The following is a 24,214-nucleotide window of genomic DNA, read 5'->3' as shown; positions in this document are numbered from 1 at the left end:
AAGATGTTTGAAATAGATAAGTTGTGTATTATTTGAACGTTAAAAAGTAGATACCAACCAGATGTTCATGAGAAGGAAGGAAATGGATCTGCATACCTTTTTAGTTCTTGGCACTGGTCAATATTTATCTTCTGAGAGCAGGTTTTACTTTGTCAACCGTGGTGATGAAATGACACACCTTGTCACGTTACACAAGCCTGTGCCCTATATGTGTGTTTTGATAAAGGAAAATAAAGATTATAAACAAGTGGCTGGGAACGTTTTATCCACTGAATCATGTACTCATTAGCCGTCTCGTGCTTTTATTTAGACCATCAAGCATGTTGATGTTGGTGTTCGACAAGATTAACATGTGAGCATTTGTTCATAGATCAGTGATCACAGCTAGGTGGGATTTCATGGAGCTCCTGTTTTATTTATTCCAGTCTTAGTATTCTCCAAGCTCACATCAATCTAATCTATCTCACTTCTAGGCTCGCTTTCCTACTGTGACAGGTGATAAAATGTTACTATGCTGCAAACATCTATACCTGATTTTCATGCTTAATACTGGCGCACTAGAAGCTGATGTGACAGGAGGGATTTAACTGACAAATAAAATATATTAGACAGATTTTGAATAGATGACTTATGTCAAAGTAGCAGCCTTTGCCACGTCCAGAGAGTGTGCAGTGAGTAGCTCAGTTTGTCATGAATTCAGCAGCAAGGGTGTATGGTTGCTATTGGAGACAGATGCTGTCTTCAATTAAGATACTTGAGATAAATTGTTAGAGGGGCATCAGGTACAAATGTAACTGCAGTGAAGTTTGACCCGGGGATCATCACGTATGACAAGGCTGACGTCCTTTTTTGTTGCATATTCAGTGGTTAAGGAAAAGATGCGTGGCTGACAGTGTTGCTAGGAGACCACACACAGCGACTAGTGTGAGTGGCTCGATTTCACCTCCCTCCCCCATTCTTGTAGTCTGGCTGCCTTTCACTGTTTGGCTATCCTCTCTTCCTCGCCTCCATTTGCTTATTCCCTCCACACTCACGTTCCCGTCCTCAATCTTCCCTTCCATCAGCCTGTCTCCAATTTTACATTTTCCGCCTAATCATATTTATCTTTAGCCCGGTTGATCCCTTAGTGACTCTCTATTTATTGGCTTCCCCCATTTTTTACCGCGCCCCCTCCCATCTCCGTCTCCCGCTGCCTCGATCTCTCCTCCTCTCTTGCTGCTCATTCTTCTCCTGAACGTTTCACTTCTGCATCCTCTCTGCCTCTCTCCTCCTCCTCCTCTCCCTTTTTGTTTCTCCGGCAGAACTGCAGCAATGGATCCGGCTGAAGTGCGGTGACTGTGGTGTACCGTGTGGCCGTGAGGTTAAGTTATGATACTGTACAGCGCTGGGCAGAAATGTCTGTTGTATTAGGGAGTAACGAATGAACTCAAGCACATCAAGGCTACAGTAACTTGTTTAAAAAAAAAAAAAAAATACGGATCCCACATCATAGACAAAATGACACTTAGTCATCTGTGGACGTACAAAATCCTACCTATCTCTCCCTTACTTACTGTCACATACTAAATTACAAAGTTTCTTTGTGCTAATTTGCTATATGATTCAGCCTCGAAGGGATGCAAAGCCAAACATCCTAAGACTGGGTGTGCAGACGAAACAAGATGATGTCTAATGAACAAGACATTCTGTACTATCTGCCCTTTTTTAATCAGTGCTTCTAGTCAAGCAGCTTTGCAAAGGCAAATATATCTTATGAATGCTTTTTCTGTAATCAAAAAAAGAATGCAGGTTGGTATTTGTAATCTTGTTTCAAAACACATTTTGTGGATGTCTGCAAAACAGAAAAGGATAAAATAGCCCAAAGTAATTAGATGTGTATTTTAAGTATGCTTTGTGGAAATATTGCCCCAATGTCAAGGCCATGGCGTGATGTGTCGCTCCACTCTGCAGTGGTACTGCCTTACTCACAGTGAGGTGCAGCAACACTACAGGGCCACTTGCTGAGGTGGAGGCTGGAGGGCAGAGGGCTGCAGCACAAAGCGTTCCAGAAGTGTTTAATTCAGTGGCAGTAAAAGACAAAAAGATTTTAGACAGAAAATACTAATAAAAGGAAAAAAGGAAAATCTTAAACTGCATAATGATTCACTTTTAGTTTTTTTTTAACACCCAAAGACTCCAAATGTTTTGCATTTCCAAAATTTTAGACAGTCTAAATTGTGTCATCAGTGGCCCACTCAAATCAGTGGCTTAGCATTTGCATTTACTGATTCACACGATGTGTGTACGTGTGTGTTTAGCATGTATGGGGGATTAGAGTGTGCATGTGATCTGTTTGCTTATGTGCATGAATGAGTAGTTTGCAGCGTTGCATACAGATCCAGCTAAATGAATCGTGGCTCCATCTGCCTTCGGGTTCTAATGAGAGGAAATCAAGTGACTCCTGAACCTACAGATGCTCCAGAAACAACTGGCTAAATGCTGTGAATTTACTTGGGATTTAAAGTTGATCGCAACTTGATCACAGCCAACCTGTATGGTTTGTGTATAAACGATGTTTACAGCCCAGTTTGATCAGACAAACCTACCTGCAGATGTAAGATGAAGCTCTCCTGGTTCTTTTAGCTCGGCTAATAGCAAACCAACCTACAGCATGCAATGCGGCAACTGAAGGGCTGCCCGCTCAGCTGCCAGATCCTTGAAACCCATATCAAAGCTCCAGTTAGCAGTAGCGCAACCTACAGTTGCAGCTCCCTAACCTAATTAATATTGAGTCAGCAAGCATGGCAGCAGCAACAGCGACCATGGTTTTGGAAAGGGCTCTGGGATACAAGAATAGCAGTAGCCACGCTGACACACTGGATGACACACTGGGCTGTGACAGAAGAATCACACATAGCTACACAGCTCAACATGCTGCCTGGACCAGGTGACAGTGTCTGATTTTCCCACTGTGTGATGTGAGGGATGGTTTGGATATTTTAGTAAGGACGTTGTACAGTTTAAGTGGTTTAAGTGGTCTTATACTGTATACATCCAGAGTAAGAAGAACTATTACACAGTTGTGTTTAAAAGCAGAAGTATCATTAAACTCGATTCACATGCAATACCTGGCAATGTGAGCCATTCAAACTATTAACCAACAATGAACCTCAATGCATCTCAGTGACTGATTCAGTTTTCTGCACCAACACTGCTGCAACTCAAGCAAACTGATGCCAAAAGCACCGATAATAATGCTACGTTGTCCCCCACTAAAAAAAACTCTATTTATGATGGAAAAACACTGGAAACATGCATCAGCTGACAGCTGTGCTTTTCTTAGCCAATTGCGTTGCACACTCACGTTCTCCAATGTGAAAACACTGTTGGGCACTCCGATATCTGCCCCACAACAAGCCTGACTTCTCATGGGGTGAGCGTGAGTAGGAAGCTGTGCATGCGCTACATATGACAAACCACATTACTGTCTAGCTAGCAGACTGGCTTAGCTAGGCCATCCCAAGACCTGCAGCCAGAGCTCTGCAGCTGAGTTACCCTGCTTACTCAAATATTCATAACTGGATAATGAAAGTATAAATAGTTTTCATGTGATACACTTGAGGTTGGGGTAAACAAAACTGCATCCTCCATCATCATGCATCACTGTGTCTCTGCTTTGAAGGCTGCCAGTTAGAGTAATGGGCAGGATTGTTCGTAATGACACAGTGAGCATGATAAGCTATGACTCCCCTGAAGTTCTGCCTGTAATTGGGGTTTGATTATTTGGGTTTCATTGTGCGTTGCCACATCACAAAAGTAATCACTGTCAATCTTCTCAGCTTGCAAGTAGGCCAGGGGAGATGTTAAACATGTTTTTTTTTTTTTTTTTATGATTAATGAGCTTAAACATTGCCCTTGTTTCTTCTTGTTTAGGTGAGTTGGAGGAGGCTGCCTGCGACATACGTCCCCATCTCCAGTGACTTTTTCTATACCATGAGCTCTGGCTCTGCCCAGGATGTGGCAGTCGAGCATTTCCTGCGTGACATAGAGAGGCGAAGCAAGCGGCTACACTGCGCTGTGATAGGCTGCGAGGAGGCGCGACCCCGCAGCGACATGAACCTGCTGTATCGTAAGAGCCGTTTGGACTGGAGGCAGAGGGACCAAGAGGGAAGTAAAAAGAGGTGAGAGGATGAGCTCCCAGCAGCTTTGCATATATGGGATTACATTAGGGTTCCGTTCAGTGGGAATATAAACCCCTAAGCCGGTTTGAATGAGTTTAATTTAAAAATCTGAATTCCAAGCAAAGTTCATGTAGTCACATGGGTTTGCCTGAAAAGTCTTAAAGCTCAGCCTGCCAGCAGAGGTGGAAAGTTAGAACACTCACTCAAAAACTGTACCCAAGTACAGTTTTTGAAGAACTTGTACTGTACTTAAGTATTTCCAGTTTATGCTTATTTTTCCTTCTACTCCTCTAAATTTTAGAGGACAATATTTTATTTATAAATTTTGCTCCACTACATTTATCTGGCAGCTATACTGCTAAAATACAACAGTGGTTCCCTGTGATCCTCCAGTGTTTCCCGGTCATGTTTCAGATGCCTAAGAGTTGTAAGCAGTTTTACTAAATAAAGATTTACCCTCTAATCTTTTCAACTAGTTTGTGCTTTAGGCCCAAAGAAGTCAAATTATCCAATTTCTCACAAAAAGCTTTAAAGGTTAAAAAGCAGTGTTTTTAAAAAGGGAAAAAAAAGAACAAAGAACTTTGTTTTTACCTCATTAATCATGTCTCAACCCCTCAAATTGATCTTGTGACCCTTTGGAGGTGGCCCGACTCACAGGTTGGGAATCACTGGACTAAATACCGCACAACAACCCAACCTCAACAAGCTACAACAGCACAATGCTACTTACGCATTGATGCATTTATACTAACAATTTAATAATGTCAGATATGATAATATAACATTCTTTTGGCAGAATGAGTCCTTTTTATACTTTAAGTACATTTTGCTGATAATACTTTTGTACATTTACTAACACTCACTTGGAGATTGTTGTATTGGTAGAATCTGAATACTTTTCCCTCTAGAACCTGCCAGCCCTGTTTCAGTAGGATTGAGGAGTTTTTGTTAGACAAGGTGTGTGTGTGTGTGTGTGTGTGTGTGTGTGTGTGTGTGTGTGTGTGTGTGTTGTGTGTGTGGTGTGTGTGTGTGTGTGTTGTGTGTGTGTGTGTGTGTGTGTGTGTGTGTGTGTGTGTGTGTGTGTGTGTGTGTGTGTGTGTGTGTGTGTGTGTGTGTGTGTGTGTGTGTGTGTTTTTAGTATCTACATTTATGGGGACCAAAAATTGTGAAAACAGTATACTTATGGACCTGAGTGCTTTGTGGGGACCAAAATCTGGCCCATACCGTTAAGGGCTTTTTAAGGACTAAGACTTGTTTTAGGAGTAGGTTAGTTAGGTTAAGTGAGGGTGAGGGTTGGCATTTAGGTTTGATGGTTAAGGTTAGGGTAAGGCTAGGGAATGCATTATGTCAATGACTGGTCCCCACAAAGATAGGCAGACACGACTGTGTTGTGTGTGTGTGTTGTGTGTGTGTGTGTGTGTGTGATTTGCTGATGCATCAGGTCCAGCTTTGGATGTCTTCCAGCAGAAGTGAAAAGTAATCATAATAAATCCCAACACAGACTAAATGCTGGACTTGTCAATAATAATATTGATAGTAATGATAATCCTAATAATGTGATAGAAATTTAATATGATTTTTAGGTCTAATTAAATCTAATTTATTCAAACTGCATTTTACACAGACATGCTGAAAGACACCCAAGCATTAAAACAGACAAATTTAATTACATTAGAAGTAATTCAAGCACTCTATAAAAGTGGACAAAACAGGTGTCAACAAGACCACAGTTTGGTTGTGAGAGGAAGTGTGTGCTGCCCGTGAGTTAGTGTTCTTGTGTATCTGAGCGTTTTGTTTTGGGGACAGAGGAGAGTGATGTAGGCTACTGTTCAAATGCGAGTCACCTAATAATTCACGAAATTCGCAGAGGAGAGGGCGAACACCAATGACAACATCTCAGTTCGTTTAGAAGCCTCGACCAGGGCTTTCTGACTCACAGCGGTAATTGGAGGCCCTGGTGTTGGCAGCAGAGATCAACGTCATGGCAGCATCAAGCCAGTGGAGGTGTAGGGCAGCAGGTGGGACAGCGGGACATGATGAGCGATGAAAGCCGAGCTGAGCTTTGCCAGAGCAGCGGAGGTGAGAAGCAGGACATAACCAGTGATGATTACAAACAGCGCAGGGTCAGGGGATGAAACCACACAGGGAGGAAAAGGATGGAAACCAAATGGACTAGAGGCAGGAGGGGTGGAGGAGGGTGCCCTTCAAAAAGTATTGAGCGCTCAAGGCCCTCAGGAGAGAAATCCCATTTATAAAGCAGGGACAGCTATGGAGATACTGAATAGTAAAGAAGTGAATTACAATATGACTTTTAAAAATAGAGACTGTTTCTTATGGTGCTGATACAGGCGCACAGACTATTCCCAATAGTGACAACTGGTGGAAGAAAACCTCTTTTAATAATCCTTGCACAGAAAAGACCAGTGTGAATGGACTAGCATGGGTGTCGGCTGGCATCTCCAGCGTGTAAGCAGATATATGAAGGACTAAAAAAGCCCTGCAAATTCCTTTTAACGCAATTCTGTAACTGATATTCAGTTAGACAAAGAGGGATGAATAAAAGATTTTTAAATAATATGTGTAAAACATCAAAGGGATTTATGGTAGAATGACACATTGATTGGGGCAACAATGGAACAATGGAGTTCATCTTACATATATGTACGTGTGTATACAGTGTGTGTGTGTGTGTGTATATATATATGTGTATTGTGTGTATGTATATATATAATATACATACACACTGTGTGTGTGTGTGTGTGTGTGTGTGTGTGTGTGTGTGTGTGTGTGTGTGTGTGTGTGTGTGTGTGTGTGTGTGTGTGCGCGATATAGTGAGATAAAGAGGGATTACGTCCAAGATTTACATTCCTGTTGCGTCCCTTTTTATAGAGACATCAAACACACTGAAGAGATTTGTTACCCAAACCTTTGATCTTAACTACATGATTTAAAGCACTTTCAGGCCTTTTTAAAACATGTTCTGAATTATTTGAGCTCATTCAGTTTGTTATGAATACAATTTGTTGCAGCTGTCATGGCAACTAAATGTGAATGTATTCCTCAATGTTTCCTCTGTTTCTGAAACAGAGAAAAAGAGTCTTTGTCATATAAATAGAAAACTTGAAAGTCAACGTCTAACATGACTTGCGTTTCAGGCAGACAAAATCAAGTTTTTTCTTGTTGTGGAAGCTCCAAGAAGTTACCTGTGTGGTTGTTCATTGTGGACATACAGTGATAATACAGATAAATGAAAATCTTATTTTAGTTTGGTCGCTTCAGGGGCAAACAATAATACAATAATACTGTTAGAATAATCAATATACGTATCTTGTGCTTTATTGCTTTGAGTCAAACCACCAGGCAACTTCACTTTTTATGTAATTTTCTCCCGGTGACAGAAGTAAAACCAGATCAGCTTAAAACCACGCTAGAGACAACCCATAACTTAAGGCAATCAATTAAAGTGGAGTGTATTGTGTCAAATGTGTCAGTAATGTCCAACAGAATGAGGACAGCTACACACTCAATGTCAGCTGCTCAACCTTAACCCATCATAAACTTCAACAAGACACAGCGTAACTGCTCTCATTTGACTTCAAACCACATTGGATGTTCTCTAAGATTACCTTTTTCTATTATTATTATTATTATTTTTTTTTTTATACAGATAATCTCATTCAGCTGTTAAAACATGACCAACTCTTAAACTTTGCCCCATAAAGGTAAATTAGAAATAGGACGGTAGCTGCTAGGGGCAGAATGATCTAAACTGGATTTCTTCAGCAGGAGCTTTATCACCACCGTCTTAAAAGCTTTTGGGAATATCTCGCACTGGAAGAGGAGGTAATCAGGAGGCCGTCTAAAGATAAATCTAACAAAGGCGTTGTTCAAAAGGCAACAGAGGAGCAGCGTTTGCCGTTTTTCTTCTTGGGTGAGCTGTAATATTTATTAGAAATGATTTGGAGATACTTTAAATTTATGCAAACAGAAAAATTCCCAATCGGGACTTTGTATAAAGCAAGACAGAAGGGGGGAAAAAGCAAGACAGGAGGGGAAAAAACTTTCTTGAAATATTTCCGATTGATTAGTTGTAACTAATTAAGCTCTGTTTAGGATTAAAAAAGCAATCAGATCAATAGTTATAGCAATACCTACTAAACTATCCTGAAATATCAAGGTTCAACTCGTTCTCTAGAAGAGATTTCATTTAAACAGTGCACCAGAGCTATCAAAAAACCCTCTTCTTACTGTAGAAAAGAATTAAAGTCACGGTTCAATATTTTGGAGAAAAAAAAAAGCTTTTTCAATCTGAATCTATGTTATTTGCAGGACTACTTCTTGGTCAGGAGGAGTAACTTCCTGGAGTAATGTCATCATCACGAGGTTGCCAGGCAACCACAAGCAGCTACAGCGAGTTACTACTCCCTGATCCCTTACTAGTCCCGTAATACCCCTCTCTCCCCAATTGGTGAGCCTTTAACAGGTGCTCGTAGCGGCAGGCTAACAGTTTCCCCTTATTTTAAATCTTAATGCTAAGCTAAGATAACTGGCTGCTGGCTCTAGTTTCATATTGAACAGACAAAAGAGTGGTGTCAGTCTTCTCATCTCTTATCTAACTGTCGACAAGGGAGCAAACAAACGTATTTCCCAAAAACTGCTGCTTCAAGTGCCAGTTACTATCGATTAGGCGCACAAAAGAAAAAAGAAGCAAATTGAGAGATGAGAGTCCAGATACATTCTGAACAGCGGAGTCTTTTTTTTTCTTTTTTTTTTTAAATATGACTTTTTGGGGCTTTTCCCTTTTTTTATTGACAGTGGATAGATATGAAAGGGGGAGAGAGATGGGGGGTGACACACGCAGGTCGGATTAGAACCCTGGCCACTGCAGGACTTGGCCAACATGGGACAAACGCTCTTACTGGGGGAGCTTGAGGCCGCCCCCGGCTGAGTCTTTAAACTCGGTTTGAGGAGAGGTTCTTCTGCTCGAAGAAGTACGAAAGAAAAAACAAGCGGAGCTGCTTAGCCTCTGCTCTGGGCTAATTTTGGCCCTGTGGTATCTATGTTGATTGTGAGGAGTCACAAGTACATCTCCACAGGCATTTATGGGCACAAACCTACTTTTACCGATGCAAAGACACTTTATTGCTACACCTTAAACACAATATTCAGGCACACACTGCCTCACACTGTGATTTGACGAGGGAGAAAATAGGAGCCTCTGTGTTCTGTCATGTCTGCGTTTTGCTTCTGCTACTTGCAATGTTGACTGCAAATTGTAAGCTCCAATTGTCTTCTCCTGTGCTTCACTGCCTCACAGGGATCACAACTGATCTGATGCGTGACCCAGTCATGTGTCGCCATAATGTACAATAATGAATCACTTACACACAGAATAATCTGGCATTTGAGTTGTTTAATTACACACTCAGAAACACAATTACTTGCAGCCTCAAACGTGTAGACACAGATGTGGATGTCCAGATGTGCTCCCTGTGGCTGAGATAGGATCAACACAAACCTGGAATAAGAATCAGCCTGATGAAGCTGCAATTTCTACCCGCATTGCTGCAGTCTAATATCTTTATACTTCTTGTGATGGTATTTCCACCACAGATGTGACTGCTTTTCCCCCCTCTCCTCTGACATTTTGTGCAAGTGCAGTAAATTCACACTAGCCTTGTTAATGAAAAGTCTGTTGTACAGGGGGAGGGGGGGGGGGGGGGGGGGGGGAGAGAATTTCAACCTTGTTTGATCAAAGTTAGCTTAAAGGCCAGGGAATAATTTTGTGTTGGTGTGGGGTGACGCAGCGTAACACCCCTGGAGACACCACACCATTGCAGCACCCATCTCTAAAGCAGAGAGGCAAGCAGACGGTTATCAGAAGCCATTTTGTAACCCTTTGGCGAACTTAGCAGGGAATCAAAGCTCACAGTTTTATGTCAACAGCTTGATACACTGATGCTGTGCTTGTAAACTGCAAACAAGACCATAGGGTTTTGTATATAGACATGATGATGATGATAATGATAATAATAAGCATGTGAGTAATGGAACAAATGGTATATAATACATTTGACACATAAGTAAAGTATTTCACAGTTTGCAAAAGAAGGAATGCAATGGCACTTATTGTTCAGTAAAAAGCTGCAATATTATGTCTGATTTTTCTTTTCTTTGTTGTTGCGGGAGCTCGTATCATTGATGATTTCAAAGACAAACTATCAAATACATGAAAATCACAACTGTTCCCATGGAAACAGATTAAATGCATTTGGCGATCACGAGAGCAGACTACAGATGGTCTGAGGATATAAAGATATGAAGAATAAGGGAATTCCAGCAGCGTAGTGTACACTACGAGTACTTCGTTTTTGACAGGGGAATTGATATGAAGATATGTGAATGCGAAAGATGGAGGAGCCTCCAGGGCTTTCCCTTTTAGCAGTGAAAGCCCTGCAGGCATTTCTTAAATGCAAAGGTGATGTTTGAAGACCAAAGAGAGAGTGTGGTCAATATAAAGGCTAGTACATGAATGTTTTTGCACATAACTATGATTTCTATCCTCACCTTTTCAACCCTATTTCCAAACTGCAGCTCCAACCAAAATGACCCCTCAGCCACTGTTGGCAAAGTCAGAGACTTGGCTTCTTTCCGCCGGCACTTCCGGATGGGTTTCATGACCATGCCGGCCTCCCAGGACCTGTCCCCTCACTCTTGTGCCTCAGCCATGGCGCCGCGCTCGCAGTCCTGTCATGCTGTAGGTGCCGGGGATACAAGTCTGGAGAACGGAGATTACTCTGACACCCAATCCCAACATGGTGGCCGTTGCCCCCCAGCCAAACCCAAACGTCACCCCAGCACGCGCCTCAGCTCCTCATCCAGTGACAGCAGAGGACTTATTGATACGCCGCCACCTCTTGCATCCTCCCACTCACAGGCCAAACACTCAGAGAAGAAAAATGGTAAGAAATGTGTTCTCAGGTGCATGTTCTACAGAAAAACATTATCTTTTTTTCTTGACGTGCATTTTTTTCTTTTCTCATACAGCCATGAAGAAGTCTGACTCTGGAGAGATTGGAGGAAAGAAGGTGCCTCCTTTAAAGCCCAAGAGAAGTCCCAGCACCCAGCTTTCCTTTGACCCTCTTCCTCCACGTGTGCCTCCGTCTGCCACATCCTTGCCTTTCCAGGCAGCAGACTCTCAGATTCAGACAAGAGACGGGGAGGATGAGCCGGTCTATATAGAGATGGTGGGCCAAGTGTTCACCAGAGACAGCCAAACGGCCACCCCCCACCCCGTCACCCCTGTGGCCACCACGCCTGACTCTGACTCAGACCAGAGTGAGGCCATCTATGAGGAGATGAAATACCCGCTGCAAGAGGACCGAGAGTCCCAGAGACACCTCCTTTCCAAACATGAGAAACTGAAAACCTCTAAACACTTCCATGTCACCCCGTCCTCCTCCAGCAGCTCCTCCTCTCTGCCACGCCCCTCCTCTTCCTCTCCTTCCTACTCCAAACCAAAAGCTACTGTGTCAATCTCCCATTCGTCTCCTCTGCCTTCCTCTGCATCCTCCACCCCTGTACCCCAGGTCCTCTCTACCAGTCCACACACTCCACGAGCGCCTACTCCCTACCTGCTGCAAGGAAGTAAGTCTGAGACTGAGTCCAACACAAAGATCCCAGCCCCGTTTCCCAATCTTCTACAACACCGGCCCCCACTGCTTGCCTTCCCTCAGCCAGCAGCAGCCTCCAGTGGGGTCGGGGTGCAAAACAAGTCTACTTCTTCTAAAATGGGAACTCAAACATCCAGCGTCACTACTCAAGCCAGCACCTCCTCCTCAACTACTTCGAATGTTCCCTCGTCACTGTCGGGCTCCAAGGAGTCATCAGGAGGAAGTGCATCCCAGCAGGACAAACACAGCAGAGAGGCTCAGTTAGGCCCCGCCCCCGGACTGAGAGCCAGAAGCCACTCCACACCACTGCCTCCCTCCTCCAAATCCACCTCCCCTTTCTCCCATCACCACCACCACCCACACCACCGTCCCTCACACTACCATCACTATCGCAAGCCAGAGAGAGGAGACTCTCCTGCTCCAATCAAGGGCAGTTCTCAAAACCAGGCCACGGTCCAGACCCAAACCTCAAGTACAGGCAAGGAAGGCAAGTCTGTTAGCTTCCTGTTGAAGTCGGATAAAGGAGAGAGGGAAAAGGATAGGGACAGAGACCGGGACAGGGATAGAGATAGAGATAGGGACAGGGACAGGGACAGGGACAAGGACAGGGACAGAGACAAGGATAGGGACAGAGAGAGAGAAAGGGATAGGGGTAGAGAAAGGGACAGGGAAAGAGACAAGGACAAAGACAGGGACAGAGATAGGGATAAGGACAGAGACAGGGACAGGGATAGGGATAGGGATGGAGGGCCATACTCCTTACCGATGGATCACGCTCCCTCCACATCTCAAAGCAGCACCAGCTCAACCCCTACGCCATTATCTTCATCCCAGCGTCCTCATTCTCGCCCCCATCTTCGCTCTCACACTCCTCACAGCCTGCCAGCATACAAGCCTCCCTCCTCGGACAGCCCCCTTCTATGGACCTACCCCTCCGGTGGCTTCCGGAGACCGCCGGCTTACGAGAGCCTGAGAGGAAGCACTCAGACGCCGTCTCTGCAACAGCCCTCAAGTCTTACTGGTGTAGGTGATGGTGCATTCAAAAGCAACGGAGGGTCTTCGTCTCTCCAATCAAAAGTTGGGTTCATGCCCTGGGACAGCAGTGGCAGTTTAGCTGCAGATGAGGGATCTTACTGGCCCATGCAGAGGAAATTGTCCTTCAGCCATGGGAGCAGAGAGACAGAAAGTAAGTCAGAGGTCATCTTGAATGCAGATCATGTAGCGAAAATAAAAGAGGCAGTTAAATGAATGGTATATTCTACTCTTTGAAATATTCATTCTGTTTCCGTTCCCTGTCTCAGAGGACGAAGGCCGTGCGTGGAATGGCAGTGCTGATGCCCTATTAAGGATGGATAAGGAGGACCTCTGCATGGGGTCTCGAGGAGGCCACTCAGGCATCCCAGTTCACTTCAGTGGTGCCACCAGCAGGGCACTTGGTCACAGTGAGTCCTTGGCTGGTGTGGATAGCAGCCCAGGTTTCAGAGCCCTGCCCAGAGTTGGTCTGCCTCTTCCCTGCCAGACTTTCCCTGCCTGTCGCAATGGAGGTAAGTAAACACTTCGTGTTCATAATCTTTTAGTCATAACCTCCAACCACAACATCCTATTTAGATAGCAGCAAATTTACATGGGGATTCTTCTGCTGCCTCTGTTGTGGTGTAGCTCTTTATGCTTAAAATAATTAGAGACTACCTCCTCTCCTCTCCAATGAATGTCAGAAAACGCTAACAGCCCTGCCTTCATCCCTTTTGTACTGAAGATAGCCTTGAAGTTTGTCTCTTTGTCAGTCTTTTTGCATCTGCACTCAATGCCTTTCCCTAGAAACAAGAGATTCTGCTTACCTTGAGAGTCAGTGCAATACTTATATTGGAGCATAGACAATAAAATAAGTGTTCCATAAACCGGCCCACATCCCTGCACACATACATTCAAAAGCCCAGGCCACCTTTCATGGTATTTACAATGTACCTTGTAACAGATCTGTTTGTCTGAAACACTTTATAATTGAGCTACTGTAAAGAAAGGATGCAATTTATACTGCTGGTAAAGAATTGATATTACATGATAAAGCAGTCAGTAAACCATAAACACCACCAATGTTATCTGCAGTCAGATTTTAGTTTCAATCAATTACATCAATTCTGTCACATAAGTGTTACACTTGTTTTTTTTTAATTGTGCAAAGAGTGCTGTAGAAAATTGAATCAGGGTCATATTGTGCTTAATTGTTGAATAGTGGAAATTATAGATTAGATCTGTACAAAATGTAAGACTGTTTTGTAACTAATGTAATAGAAATCTATCACAAATCCCATTGTAAATCTGTTGTTCCAGCATCCATTTTTCATCAGTACAAATTTAGTATATAATTGTCAAGTAGCTCAACATATAAGTATGCAGTGGATAAAAGCCCCGTCTAAACTCACATGAGTGTAGGTTGACATTCACAGCTCTGTGTGTTAAAACACAAAGTTATTTTCCAGTGTTGTCATTAGCAGGCACACAGTGTAATGTTTGTTTCTTTACAGAAGTGGGGCGGCTGGGCCGCTCCTCCTCTGCTGCTGGAGTGAGACAGGTGGGTGGAGGAGACGTCCAGAGACAGAGCAGCCTACCAGCACGAGAAGCCCTGAATCAGGTTAATATACAACACCCAGCTGTATAACTTTAGACTCTATTAACTTCATTTATGGTAGATTTGGGAATCAACATTAATATTGGTCTCATTATTACTTCCCCTTTTGCTAGAGACAGTGCTCCTGCAGATCTATTTTTAGCTGGTAGATATGCCCACTGGGCAGAATAAGGCTCTGGCTGACCTTAAAAAAAATAAGAGCTGCAAAGGTATATGACTGGGCTGATATGTAATCAGAAAATGAGAGAGAATAGGGGATGAGAGAACATGCTGTACTATGTTTGGAGTGATGAGCTGCAGTCTTCCAGCAGCACATTTTGCCCAGATTCTGACTGCATAGCAAGTGCTGACGCAGTGAGTGTGCTGCAGAGACTGTCTTCATGCGGCTGGTTGACCCTCCCTCAACCTATAATAGATGAAGCAGTGCTGCGTCCTCGTGGCTGTACACGGGAACTGCAGTTGCATTCAACATGTGCCGCTAGGATTGGCTGTCACTGCAGACAGCACTGCAGTGAACATGCAGGTTATTTAGAAATTCAAATACTATAATATCATAAAATGCTACATAAATTCACTTTACTTCTTCCCAATGTGTTCAGCTGCATGGTCTGGCCCAGCCTCAAGTGCCCTGCAGTCCCAGCAGTCCCAGTGTGTCTCGGCAGCAGCAGCAACTTCAGCTCCACCAGCAGCAGCTGCAGTTAAAGCAGCAGCTCCAGCAGCTCCAGCAACAGCACCACCTGCAGTTGCAATTCCAGCAGCTCGCCCAGCTGGCACAGGGACAGCCTTCTGTCAGCGGGGGCACCACCCTATCCGCAACGCAGAGCCAGAGAGATGGCAAGCTGCTGGAAGTCATTGAGCGTAAACGCTGCCTGTGCAAAGAGATCAAGGCCCACAGGCGCCCTGACAAAAGCCTGTGCAAGCAGGACAGCATGCCCATCCTCCCTAGCTGGAGACGGACACCTGAGCCCCGTAAGACTGGCACGCCACCCTGCCAGAGGCCACAGGCTGTCGTGTGGGACACGGCTATCTAAGGTGGAAAGACAGGCCAGTGAGTACAGCACTGAAGAGAGACTAAACACACCGATGAGTTGAAGATGGTTGGACAATTAATAAAAGAGGGGAGTAAAATGGGTTTAGTAACTGCACAGAGGAATGAGAGAATGTTGCTCTTATTGTGTGATAAACTGAACTGAGAACAGTAATGAAGGTTATTGTAGACTTTGAACTCATTTGGGGAAAATAACAACAAAAAAAGATCAATGCGGTGAAGAAAGGAAGTATTACAATCAGACCAATCTAATCTCTGACCCGGGTGATTTGTACTTGCTCTCTACTATGTCCTTCTTGATGTGTTCTAATTGCCAATGATTTTTGCCACAAAACGCCAGTATTATTGCCACAAATAGAAGACGCCAACTTAATAATAGGTGGGATGTTTTCTGAGATTGGTGTTGCCAAACTTTCTCCTGACTACTTGAGACATAGGCTAAAGGAATCATATATTTTCTCCCACACACAGTTGTCCAACTTGCATAGAAATTACTCTGTGGATGAGAAAAGGACAGGATTCATCGATAAGTTATTGAATTGTTTATTGAAATCGTGAATGCATATGAGCTGTCTTGGTAACAATAGATTGTCATTGTGGATGCAAATAATCATCACTGAGGAGTCAAAGCTACCTACTGTATCTGTTTGCATATTTGTAATGTAAATCTATTTCCTTTCTCAACGTTTCTGCAATTTTATAGCAATATGCTCCCGACGCTGGAGCAACATAATTAAAAACTTGTGTCAACTAGCCTAACATACATATCTAAGACTTGAACAAGTCATATTTACTGTGTCATTCTCTGCATGTCACGTTAGACATACAGTATTGTAAAAGAAAATGTGTAGATGATCATGTCAGACTTTTAAATACACCAGATCTTCACTATGATATCATGTGGTTGTATAAAAAGATGAATATATCACTTGGGGTATTGTTAGAAAGGGTGGTGCAACAGATGGCACATACTGTGCAGTCCAGCCAGATATGACACAGATCAATGGTACAAAAAACTTTATTATTCATGCTTGTCCACAGTTGCACATTAGTGATTGTTCCACCACACAGAAAAACAAGCACTGACACCCATCAACACAGACTGTACAAAATGGTGCAACTGATAAGACTGTGAGTATTGATCACCTCAAACAGAATGCTGGAACAATCTGCACAAAACATGGTATACGCTTAGGAGAAATTAAACCCTAATGTACTGTAAATAGATATGTACAACTGTATTGAAAATGTAGCAATTATTTCCATTTTCATACTTGTAATCAATACATATTATGTAGCATATACTGTAAAAACATAACTTTGTTCACTTGTTTTTTCTAAAAGAATGAAGTACTTTATCTGCTGCAGCCAGTCCATTCTTTACTTTTAGTTCCACTAATAAACCGTAAGCCCTCTAAAGAGGGGCGCAGTCCAACAGTTGTTTATTTAAATGTATGCAAGACTCCCTTTAAGCTGTGTTATTGTTTTATTTATACCTTTTTTCTACATTCATTTTTATTTGTGTACAGATTTCAACAGCTCGTTGTCTTGACATTTTGAATACTTTGCTGCTATCTTGAACTACTGGTGTTGTTCATTCAACCTACATAGTGTTGCCATGAGAAACAATATTAATATAGTGGTTATTGTTACATATTTGCTTTATTTCTGAAAGCCACGTGAAATGAAGTTTGTACTTTTGAAGAGTGAGCCTTTCTGTATTAGTATTAAGGCAATTGAATGTCTCTTGGTTGTTGTCTTTTTATGATAGTTAGCACCAAGCTGTACAGTACAGGACACTTACCCAGTGAAAAGAAGACCTATCTAAATGTTTGAGAGTCACTGCTTGGCCTTTTGTTTTAGTTCCTACCTGCTCGTGTTTGAGGATCCAGGGTTTTGAAGCTTACGAAGTCCACTTTGCAAACAAGCACAGGTCAGGTTGAAGGAAATGGGCAAGTGCAATGCATGCAGAGATTCCTTACACTGAAAATGTCCCAATGATACTAAATATTGTGCCCAATTTAATCCCAGATACAAAGTAAATCACTTTACTAGTCCGTTTCACAGACTGACATGGAACCCTAGGTACCATTTCCAATCTAGTTTACAGAAGCTGTTGGTTTTGTGTGTCTTCTAAAACAGTGGCCATTATACGAGTGCCATACTATATTGATATGGTAAGATACAGTGTACCTTGGATATCACTGTAGTGCTATATTTGCATTGATATTGTCATTAAAATAAATTTTATATAATGAACTTTACACAACAAACAGGATTGTTGCATGTGTTCATGCCTCGTGTTGTTTTACAGTGAAGATGGTGGGGAAGTGGACATTATGTTCCCACTGCACTTTTGCAGCAGGTGTTGCAGCAGCCTCGGTGTCCATGTGAGGGCGCTACCTTTGCTCCACTGCTGCTGGTGGGGCTCCATCAGGATGCTTCATGCATGAGACCCATGGATGTCTTATAAGATAATGTATAACAGATATAACAGTCCCCGCTTCAATGGAGCACACACAAACAGTTATATACAGAGTAATCCATCAGACCTTTACCAAACTTCATAGTTTGGATTTTAAATAGTTACTTCAATAGGATTAGTTATTATTCTGCCATTCTTCAATTAGCAACCAATGCTAAAAAGGCACATGTACAGGCAATTTGTCTCACAAGAACAATTGCATTAAAATCCTACATGTGGAAGTTTCTATTTTTTATATATATATATATATATATATATTTATAATCTCTATCAATTATATACTGTATGCTGCATGCATTATTATCTGAGATCTGGAGTCTGTTTTTCTTTTTTGTGACCACACATTGATAATTGCGTCCCGGTAGGGTTATCATAGACCCCCCCCCCCCCCCCCCCCCCCCATTTGAATAAAATGCTAATTTCACGATACATCATTAAACAATGGGGCTACAATTCCCAAAATCTCCCTGAGAACCACATAGACTTTGGAGTCCTTCAGGAATATCCCAGTGGATAGTGATAGTGTTGATTTTCTTTGGGGACGTGATGATAGGGGCCTCAGAGCCAATAAAAGCATGCTTTCAGCCAACACCCGATTTGCTCTACGGGGTGTCTTTCACGCGTTGGGCCTGTGAGGAGGAAGGATGCGGTGCAGGTGATTGGCCAGGCGTGCAGAGGAGGCGGGAGTAGCTCTGCTGGGGGCGATGGAGAGGGAAGGGTGCTTGTTGAGAGAGGCGGAGGGAGTGCTTTACCGCAGTATCACTAGATTTCTGCACCACTCATCAAAACTCTGCGGCATGCATGCAAGATCTGGGGGGGAGGGCAGATACTAGGTCTGTTTCTGGAGTGTAGGATCGTTACCTCTAACTATTACTACCCGTCTCTCTGTTACCAGGTTGACTCCTGTAGTGTTTTTACTTTCATTTCCATTCATTTGTCCGCCTGAGCGCTTAAGTAGACCTGTAATTGTCTGTCTTCTTGCCATAGGTGGGCTCTTTCTGCTGTCTGGCTAATTGTTTCAACCCGGCGCTTATTGCATTAGTGCGCGTTTGTTAGAACTTCGGGGTCCAAACTTGTATGACAAAATGGCAAAGGATGGAGAAAAAAGTGGGTGGAAGGAATATATATGGAACCCGAGGACCAGGGAGTTCCTGGGCAGGACGGCTAGCAGCTGGGGTAAGTAGGCTACTGTCCAGCAACAGCAATGCAGCAAACCCGGTCCCTCGGCTCTGTAACAGGTCTCTGCCATTGTCTCTTTTAGAAAGCGTAACTTGATGCTTCAAGACAAGGACTCGTTCGGAAATGAAAATGTGTGACCACAATATCAATTTCACCCTGATAGAAGTTGTTTGATTGTTTTCCCTCAGTGTTCAGGTAATGAGTTGGCTGTCGCTGTCCACTACAGTCTGCAGCTGAAATCTGAATGCGGCACCACTTGGAAGCCGGTGGAAGAAAAAGAAAAAAAAATCCTCCTGCCTAGTTTATTTATTTATTAATTTATGGACACTGCTTTTACTGCGCAATGCGCTCAGCTGTAAGGGTGGAGGCATATGGTCTTATTTCACATTTGAATTAGCCAGATTACTGCAGCACTGATGAAACAGGTTCCACTCTGTTGCAAAGTGCATCTCATCAGCTCCTCTCTTTGGAAGCAATGAGAGAGCCTTAGTTAGCTATAAGAATTCTGCTGCGGATGAGACTTTTTCCAGGGGAGATCGGTTGCTGAATTAAGTAGAAATAGCCCATAGGTTGTACAGCCTGCAGCTTTATCTAATTAGCATTCAACATGATGTCATTCATTTTCAGGATTTTCCCCACAGAGATTTTGAAGGAAGATCCAATCCCAGCCTCGATGTAAAACAAGGGCTTTACCTCCTACTGTCCTCCTTTCTACCATCCAACCAGCCAGCAACTATTTCAAAGATTCATGAAATGATAGGGCGCATATGGCTCTGTTCTAATGACATTGGAGCGTTTTTAATCTGGGTAAAGCCAGGGCCAAATGCTATTTGTATCACCTCCAACTCGGCCCCTCCCATTGAGTGTAAATCAGTGAGGGATTTAATCCTAATCTAATGACTTCAGTGGCTGATGGGGGAGGTATCAGTTCAATGGGTACGATCTAGCAAAGTAAATCACTTTCAGGAATTCAGATACATTTTGATCTTTACACTGGGGACATGATATCAAAGGCACTGAAGTTTTGTGTTTGTGATTGTAATCAGGCTTTTTCTTCCAGTGGTGTCCTGTTGATAATGATTCATCAATGGGCATTTTACTATAAGTGCAGAGTTGGGAATCGTTGTACTGGATAGCTTCTTTTGCAGGAACCCTCCCGCAGTGTACGACTTAATCCAGCTCAGTGTGTCGCAGGTGCTTTAGGGTCTTGTGGCCTTTTTAAGCTGTGCTCTGTAAGGCTTGTTAATTATTCTATTTCTGTAGTCAGCCACTACATGTACTGTAGGGCTGCTTAACTTGGCATTTCACTTTTGCACTTCCTCATTCTCCTAATGATGCATACACTGTACGTACTGTACCACTACTTACACTTATTTGACTGATCCATCCATTTTCTATACTTATCTCAACATGCAGGGAGAAAAAGGCAAGAAAACACACTAGCCCAGTTGCCTGTCTCTTTAAAAGGCAAATATGTTGTTTTATGAAAGTAACAAAAATATTAGTTCATAATTTGTTCATCTTGTCCATCGGCATACATACCACTAAAGGGGCCCACTTTATGTTAAGTGAAAACAGATGTTCAACATGTGTGTAGGACATGCAAGGAGGAGCACTAAATGTGTTTAAGGTACCCCAGCTCATAAGCAGAGCATGGCTTCTTGGGAAAGATATTTGAATTTGGTCGGACAGCCAATCACATTTGGGTTCTTTGAATTTGAAATAATATAAATAATTACTTTTAACTCTACAGTGTCTGGTGCTTATTTCAATGTGTGTTGAGTGTTTTTTAGACAGTTTCCACCTCGTAATTCACTCTTAATTATGCAGTATAATGTAAGGGCAGGGCATTAGATCAAAGGCTTCTTTGAGGATGAAACACAGAACACTTGCTTGTGTGTTCTGCTTTGTGTAAAGAACTGTAATGATATGGAAATCGCCTTGGTAAAATAGAACAGTCTGCAGTTTTGATGTCACATTGCCACCTGCTGACACCAGGCAAACATGGTCAAACAGCCATCTCTATTTAAAAATAGAACTAATTAAGTGTTCTGCACCTCCTACATCCAAAAACAAAACAAAAAGCTCTTACTGTAACATAGGAAAAGAGCCTTAAAGGACCGATAGGAAACACAACAATGATGCTGGTTTTAGTATAAGATCGCAGACCGTATACCAGATAAAAAATGGTTTGACATTAAAAGAACAAAGCTATTTATTCTTTCTCCAGAGCATTTCGTTTAGATCTGTTTGATCACTAATTCACAAAGCAATTGAGCAGCATGTCCTACTAATTAATTCTGAAAGAAAAGGGACACCTCCTGCCATTATTGTTGAAGAAAGAACAGAATGCTGAACCATCCCTCCCTGGCCTTTTATTCTTTGCTTTCAACTGCCGTCTGCAAACAAAGCCTGAGTGAAAGAGAGATGCTCTACTGTCCATCATCAGCGTGGACTGAAAGGGCAGATTGTGAACCTAACACCATCTTTGCCAGGGGGAAAGCCACCCTGCCCGTACACCTGACCCCCATATGCGCACATGCACATCCAGTCTCCCCTGGGTGGTGTCATATTTGCGGTTTGCACATCATCTCCTCTAGATGACAGAGCAAAACACTTAAACACTTTGTTTTTTCACATCTTATCTCTGATGCCCCTCTCTCTCTGGCTGTAGTACCTCTGGCTTGGCCCGAGGCCTGGAGGACTGGATATATTTTTAATGACTCAGCTTCCATGCGACAGATGGGATGCTCACAGCCATCTTTCTCAGCCATTCATTAGAGCTGTGCAATTAATTGAAATCTAATCGTCATTACAATTTTGGCGCCCGATGATCACAAAACAGGATAATGGACAAAAGCGATTATTTATCTCATTACGTTTTGCAAATAAACTTATTTTCTCTTGTGCTCTGAATGATTTCAATCAATCAAATTTCAATAGGAAAAGTATTAAGGCAAATGTCACAGTTGGATGTGTATTTTCCTGTTGATTTATTTAACTTTTTCCAATGTTTTTTAAGTTCAGTAATTGCAACATCTTTCCAGAAATCAACGAGTAATCGTGTTAAGTGATGGTGATTTCAATATAGACCAAAATAGTTGGGATTATATTTTTTTTTCCATAATCGAGCAGCCCCAACATTCATTCATTTCACCTTGGATTTCAATAATTCAAGGAACATTTGGATGAAAAAACTCACATGCAAGCTCTAAATCATCGAGATGCCCCTCTGTAATTGCCCCCCCCCCAGTGGAGCAGATTCCCCCTGTCATTTGTTATGGATTCCTGTAAGCCTGGCTGTGTGGAGAGGCAGATGCAGCGCCCGCTGACAGAGCGAATAAGCTCCACGCTGGGGGCCATCCAGCAGAGGCACTGGGGTCACGGTACTCAGTTGCTACACAACGCGGGCCTCAGGTGTTGATGCTTAAAACAAGGGATGTGTCATAGAAAATGCTATTTATGTTTTCCTGCTCTCTATGTCGACAGGAATGCCTGAGGTGGGAGCAGACAGCTGCTTCAAAAGTATTTGATCATTCCTAGTGGGAAACAACACATCACTGGGTCTTCATCTAACCCCTGTGCATTAAATAAACTACAGCCGTAACAGAGTGGTACGATGTCCCAGATGATTATTGTATTCCTTTGGGATTCAATTTATGTTTTAGACAATGTTTGAAACAAGTCAGCTAATCAATTAATTAATCACTACAACATTGGTAAACAGTAATTTTGATTAGGTCTAATTCTTTCATCAAGCAAAAGCGCCAGCTCCTCAAATGGAATGCAAATGGAATGCTTTTAAACTGTTGATTGGACAGAAAAAGCAATCAAAAGGTGTCACCTTGAGGTCTGTGAATTTGCAATGGCATTATTTTCTGACAACCATTAATCAGAAAGAAAAATGCTCTGATAGAAAAACCAATCATTAGTTGCAGCTCTACTTTCTATCTAATGTAACATTATCACTATGGTCTTCTTACACTGCTAATGAAATAGGCCTAGTCTATTATGGCCTGTAATCTCCTGACCCCGTGGCCTGGTCTCCAGGGGGTCCTTGTTCTCCCTCCTCCTATATCCCCCGCTGTCATCATTTCTCCCCCTCTGTAGACAGGGAACCTCTATAATGAAATTGATCGGAGACCAGCCTTTCAATCTTGGTTTATTAGGTGCAAGAAAAAAAAAACTGTTATTGGTAACAGTAACTTAATTTTAGACCATGTTATAGAGTTAATGATATTGAGAAAGCGAGAGCAGATGGAGTGAAGCACCTCTAGTTTAATGAGGATTAACTGGTCTCCTGTGAACTAGTTGGGTCAGAAAGTGATCACACAGGCAAAACACAGCATTTCATTAAAAATTAATTGATTCCATTATCTACTCAGACGGAAGATTATTCTTACTTTAAAATGTGCATTACAGTAATTATGAAATGCACTTACCTAAAGCTGCAGATGTTAGTCTAATGTAGCCGTCTCACATAAATCAAAACATTTCATTGTAATGCACGGACACCAGCACAACCAGGGGATTGTGAAGTGTGCATGTGAATGTTGTCTGAGTCATTGCAAAAGAAAATATTAGTGAAAATGTCATTGCATAATAAAAAACAGGGAAGGCTGGGTCCTTAGGTAGCTCGTGCCTTTTTCAAGCAAGCAGCACGCATACACACGCGATATTATATTACGTTTTGACATGGTGTAGTTTTCAACATCATAAAATAGTTTGATCAAATCTGATCACAAGGGAAGGGGTGTTGTTGGCAGGGGAGTTAGTGTGTGAAAATGACAAAATGTGTAATTGTATTCTCAACTGATGGATAATTCTGTGGATTGCCATTTTATTCATATACAATATACTGTATGCTAGTTACTACAAAGGCCAATTCACATGTTTAAAAGTGGAACTGAATGGAGTATGATTGGAGTGAAGACTGTCTCACGGCTTCATATACTTATATAGACCCTACATCTTTTATGTAAATATATTAGTGTGTGTGTGTGTGTGTGTGTGTGTGTGTGTGTGTGTGTGTGTGTGTGT

At 42.5% G+C, this 24,214-nt stretch overlaps 2 protein-coding genes across 6 annotated transcripts in view; both read left to right on the top strand.

Moving 5' to 3' along the window:
* Positions 1–17,783, top strand: part of nyap1 (neuronal tyrosine phosphorylated phosphoinositide-3-kinase adaptor 1) — a 31,812-nt gene extending 14,029 nt beyond the window's left edge. For 3 of the 4 annotated variants that reach the window (XM_032533922.1, XM_032533923.1, XM_032533921.1), the window contains exons 2-7: positions 3,913–4,160; positions 10,755–11,122; positions 11,208–13,019; positions 13,135–13,377; positions 14,359–14,465; positions 15,062–17,783. In XM_032533922.1, coding sequence (XP_032389813.1) covers positions 3,973–4,160; positions 10,755–11,122; positions 11,208–13,019; positions 13,135–13,377; positions 14,359–14,465; positions 15,062–15,493 — 3,150 coding nt within the window. In that variant the 5' untranslated portion in view covers positions 3,913–3,972 and the 3' untranslated portion in view covers positions 15,494–17,783. The remainder of the gene's footprint in view (positions 1–3,912; positions 4,161–10,754; positions 11,123–11,207; positions 13,020–13,134; positions 13,378–14,358; positions 14,466–15,061) is intronic. The other variant, XM_032533924.1, reaches the window with a different exon arrangement.
* Positions 17,784–18,743: 960 nt separating this feature from the next.
* The window catches only part of atp1b2b (ATPase Na+/K+ transporting subunit beta 2b), an 8,432-nt gene continuing 2,961 nt past the window's right edge, over positions 18,744–24,214 (top strand). For both annotated transcript variants that reach the window (XM_032534011.1, XM_032534010.1), the window contains exon 1: positions 18,744–19,171. In XM_032534011.1, coding sequence (XP_032389902.1) covers positions 19,081–19,171 — 91 coding nt within the window. In that variant the 5' untranslated portion in view covers positions 18,744–19,080. The remainder of the gene's footprint in view (positions 19,172–24,214) is intronic.

Source organism: Etheostoma spectabile, chromosome 13, assembly GCF_008692095.1.
Source record: "Etheostoma spectabile isolate EspeVRDwgs_2016 chromosome 13, UIUC_Espe_1.0, whole genome shotgun sequence".
Taxonomy (NCBI): Eukaryota; Metazoa; Chordata; class Actinopteri; order Perciformes; family Percidae; genus Etheostoma; species Etheostoma spectabile.
The sequence above is the reverse complement of the archived record's forward strand: the minus strand, read 5'-3'. Positions and strand labels throughout refer to the sequence as shown.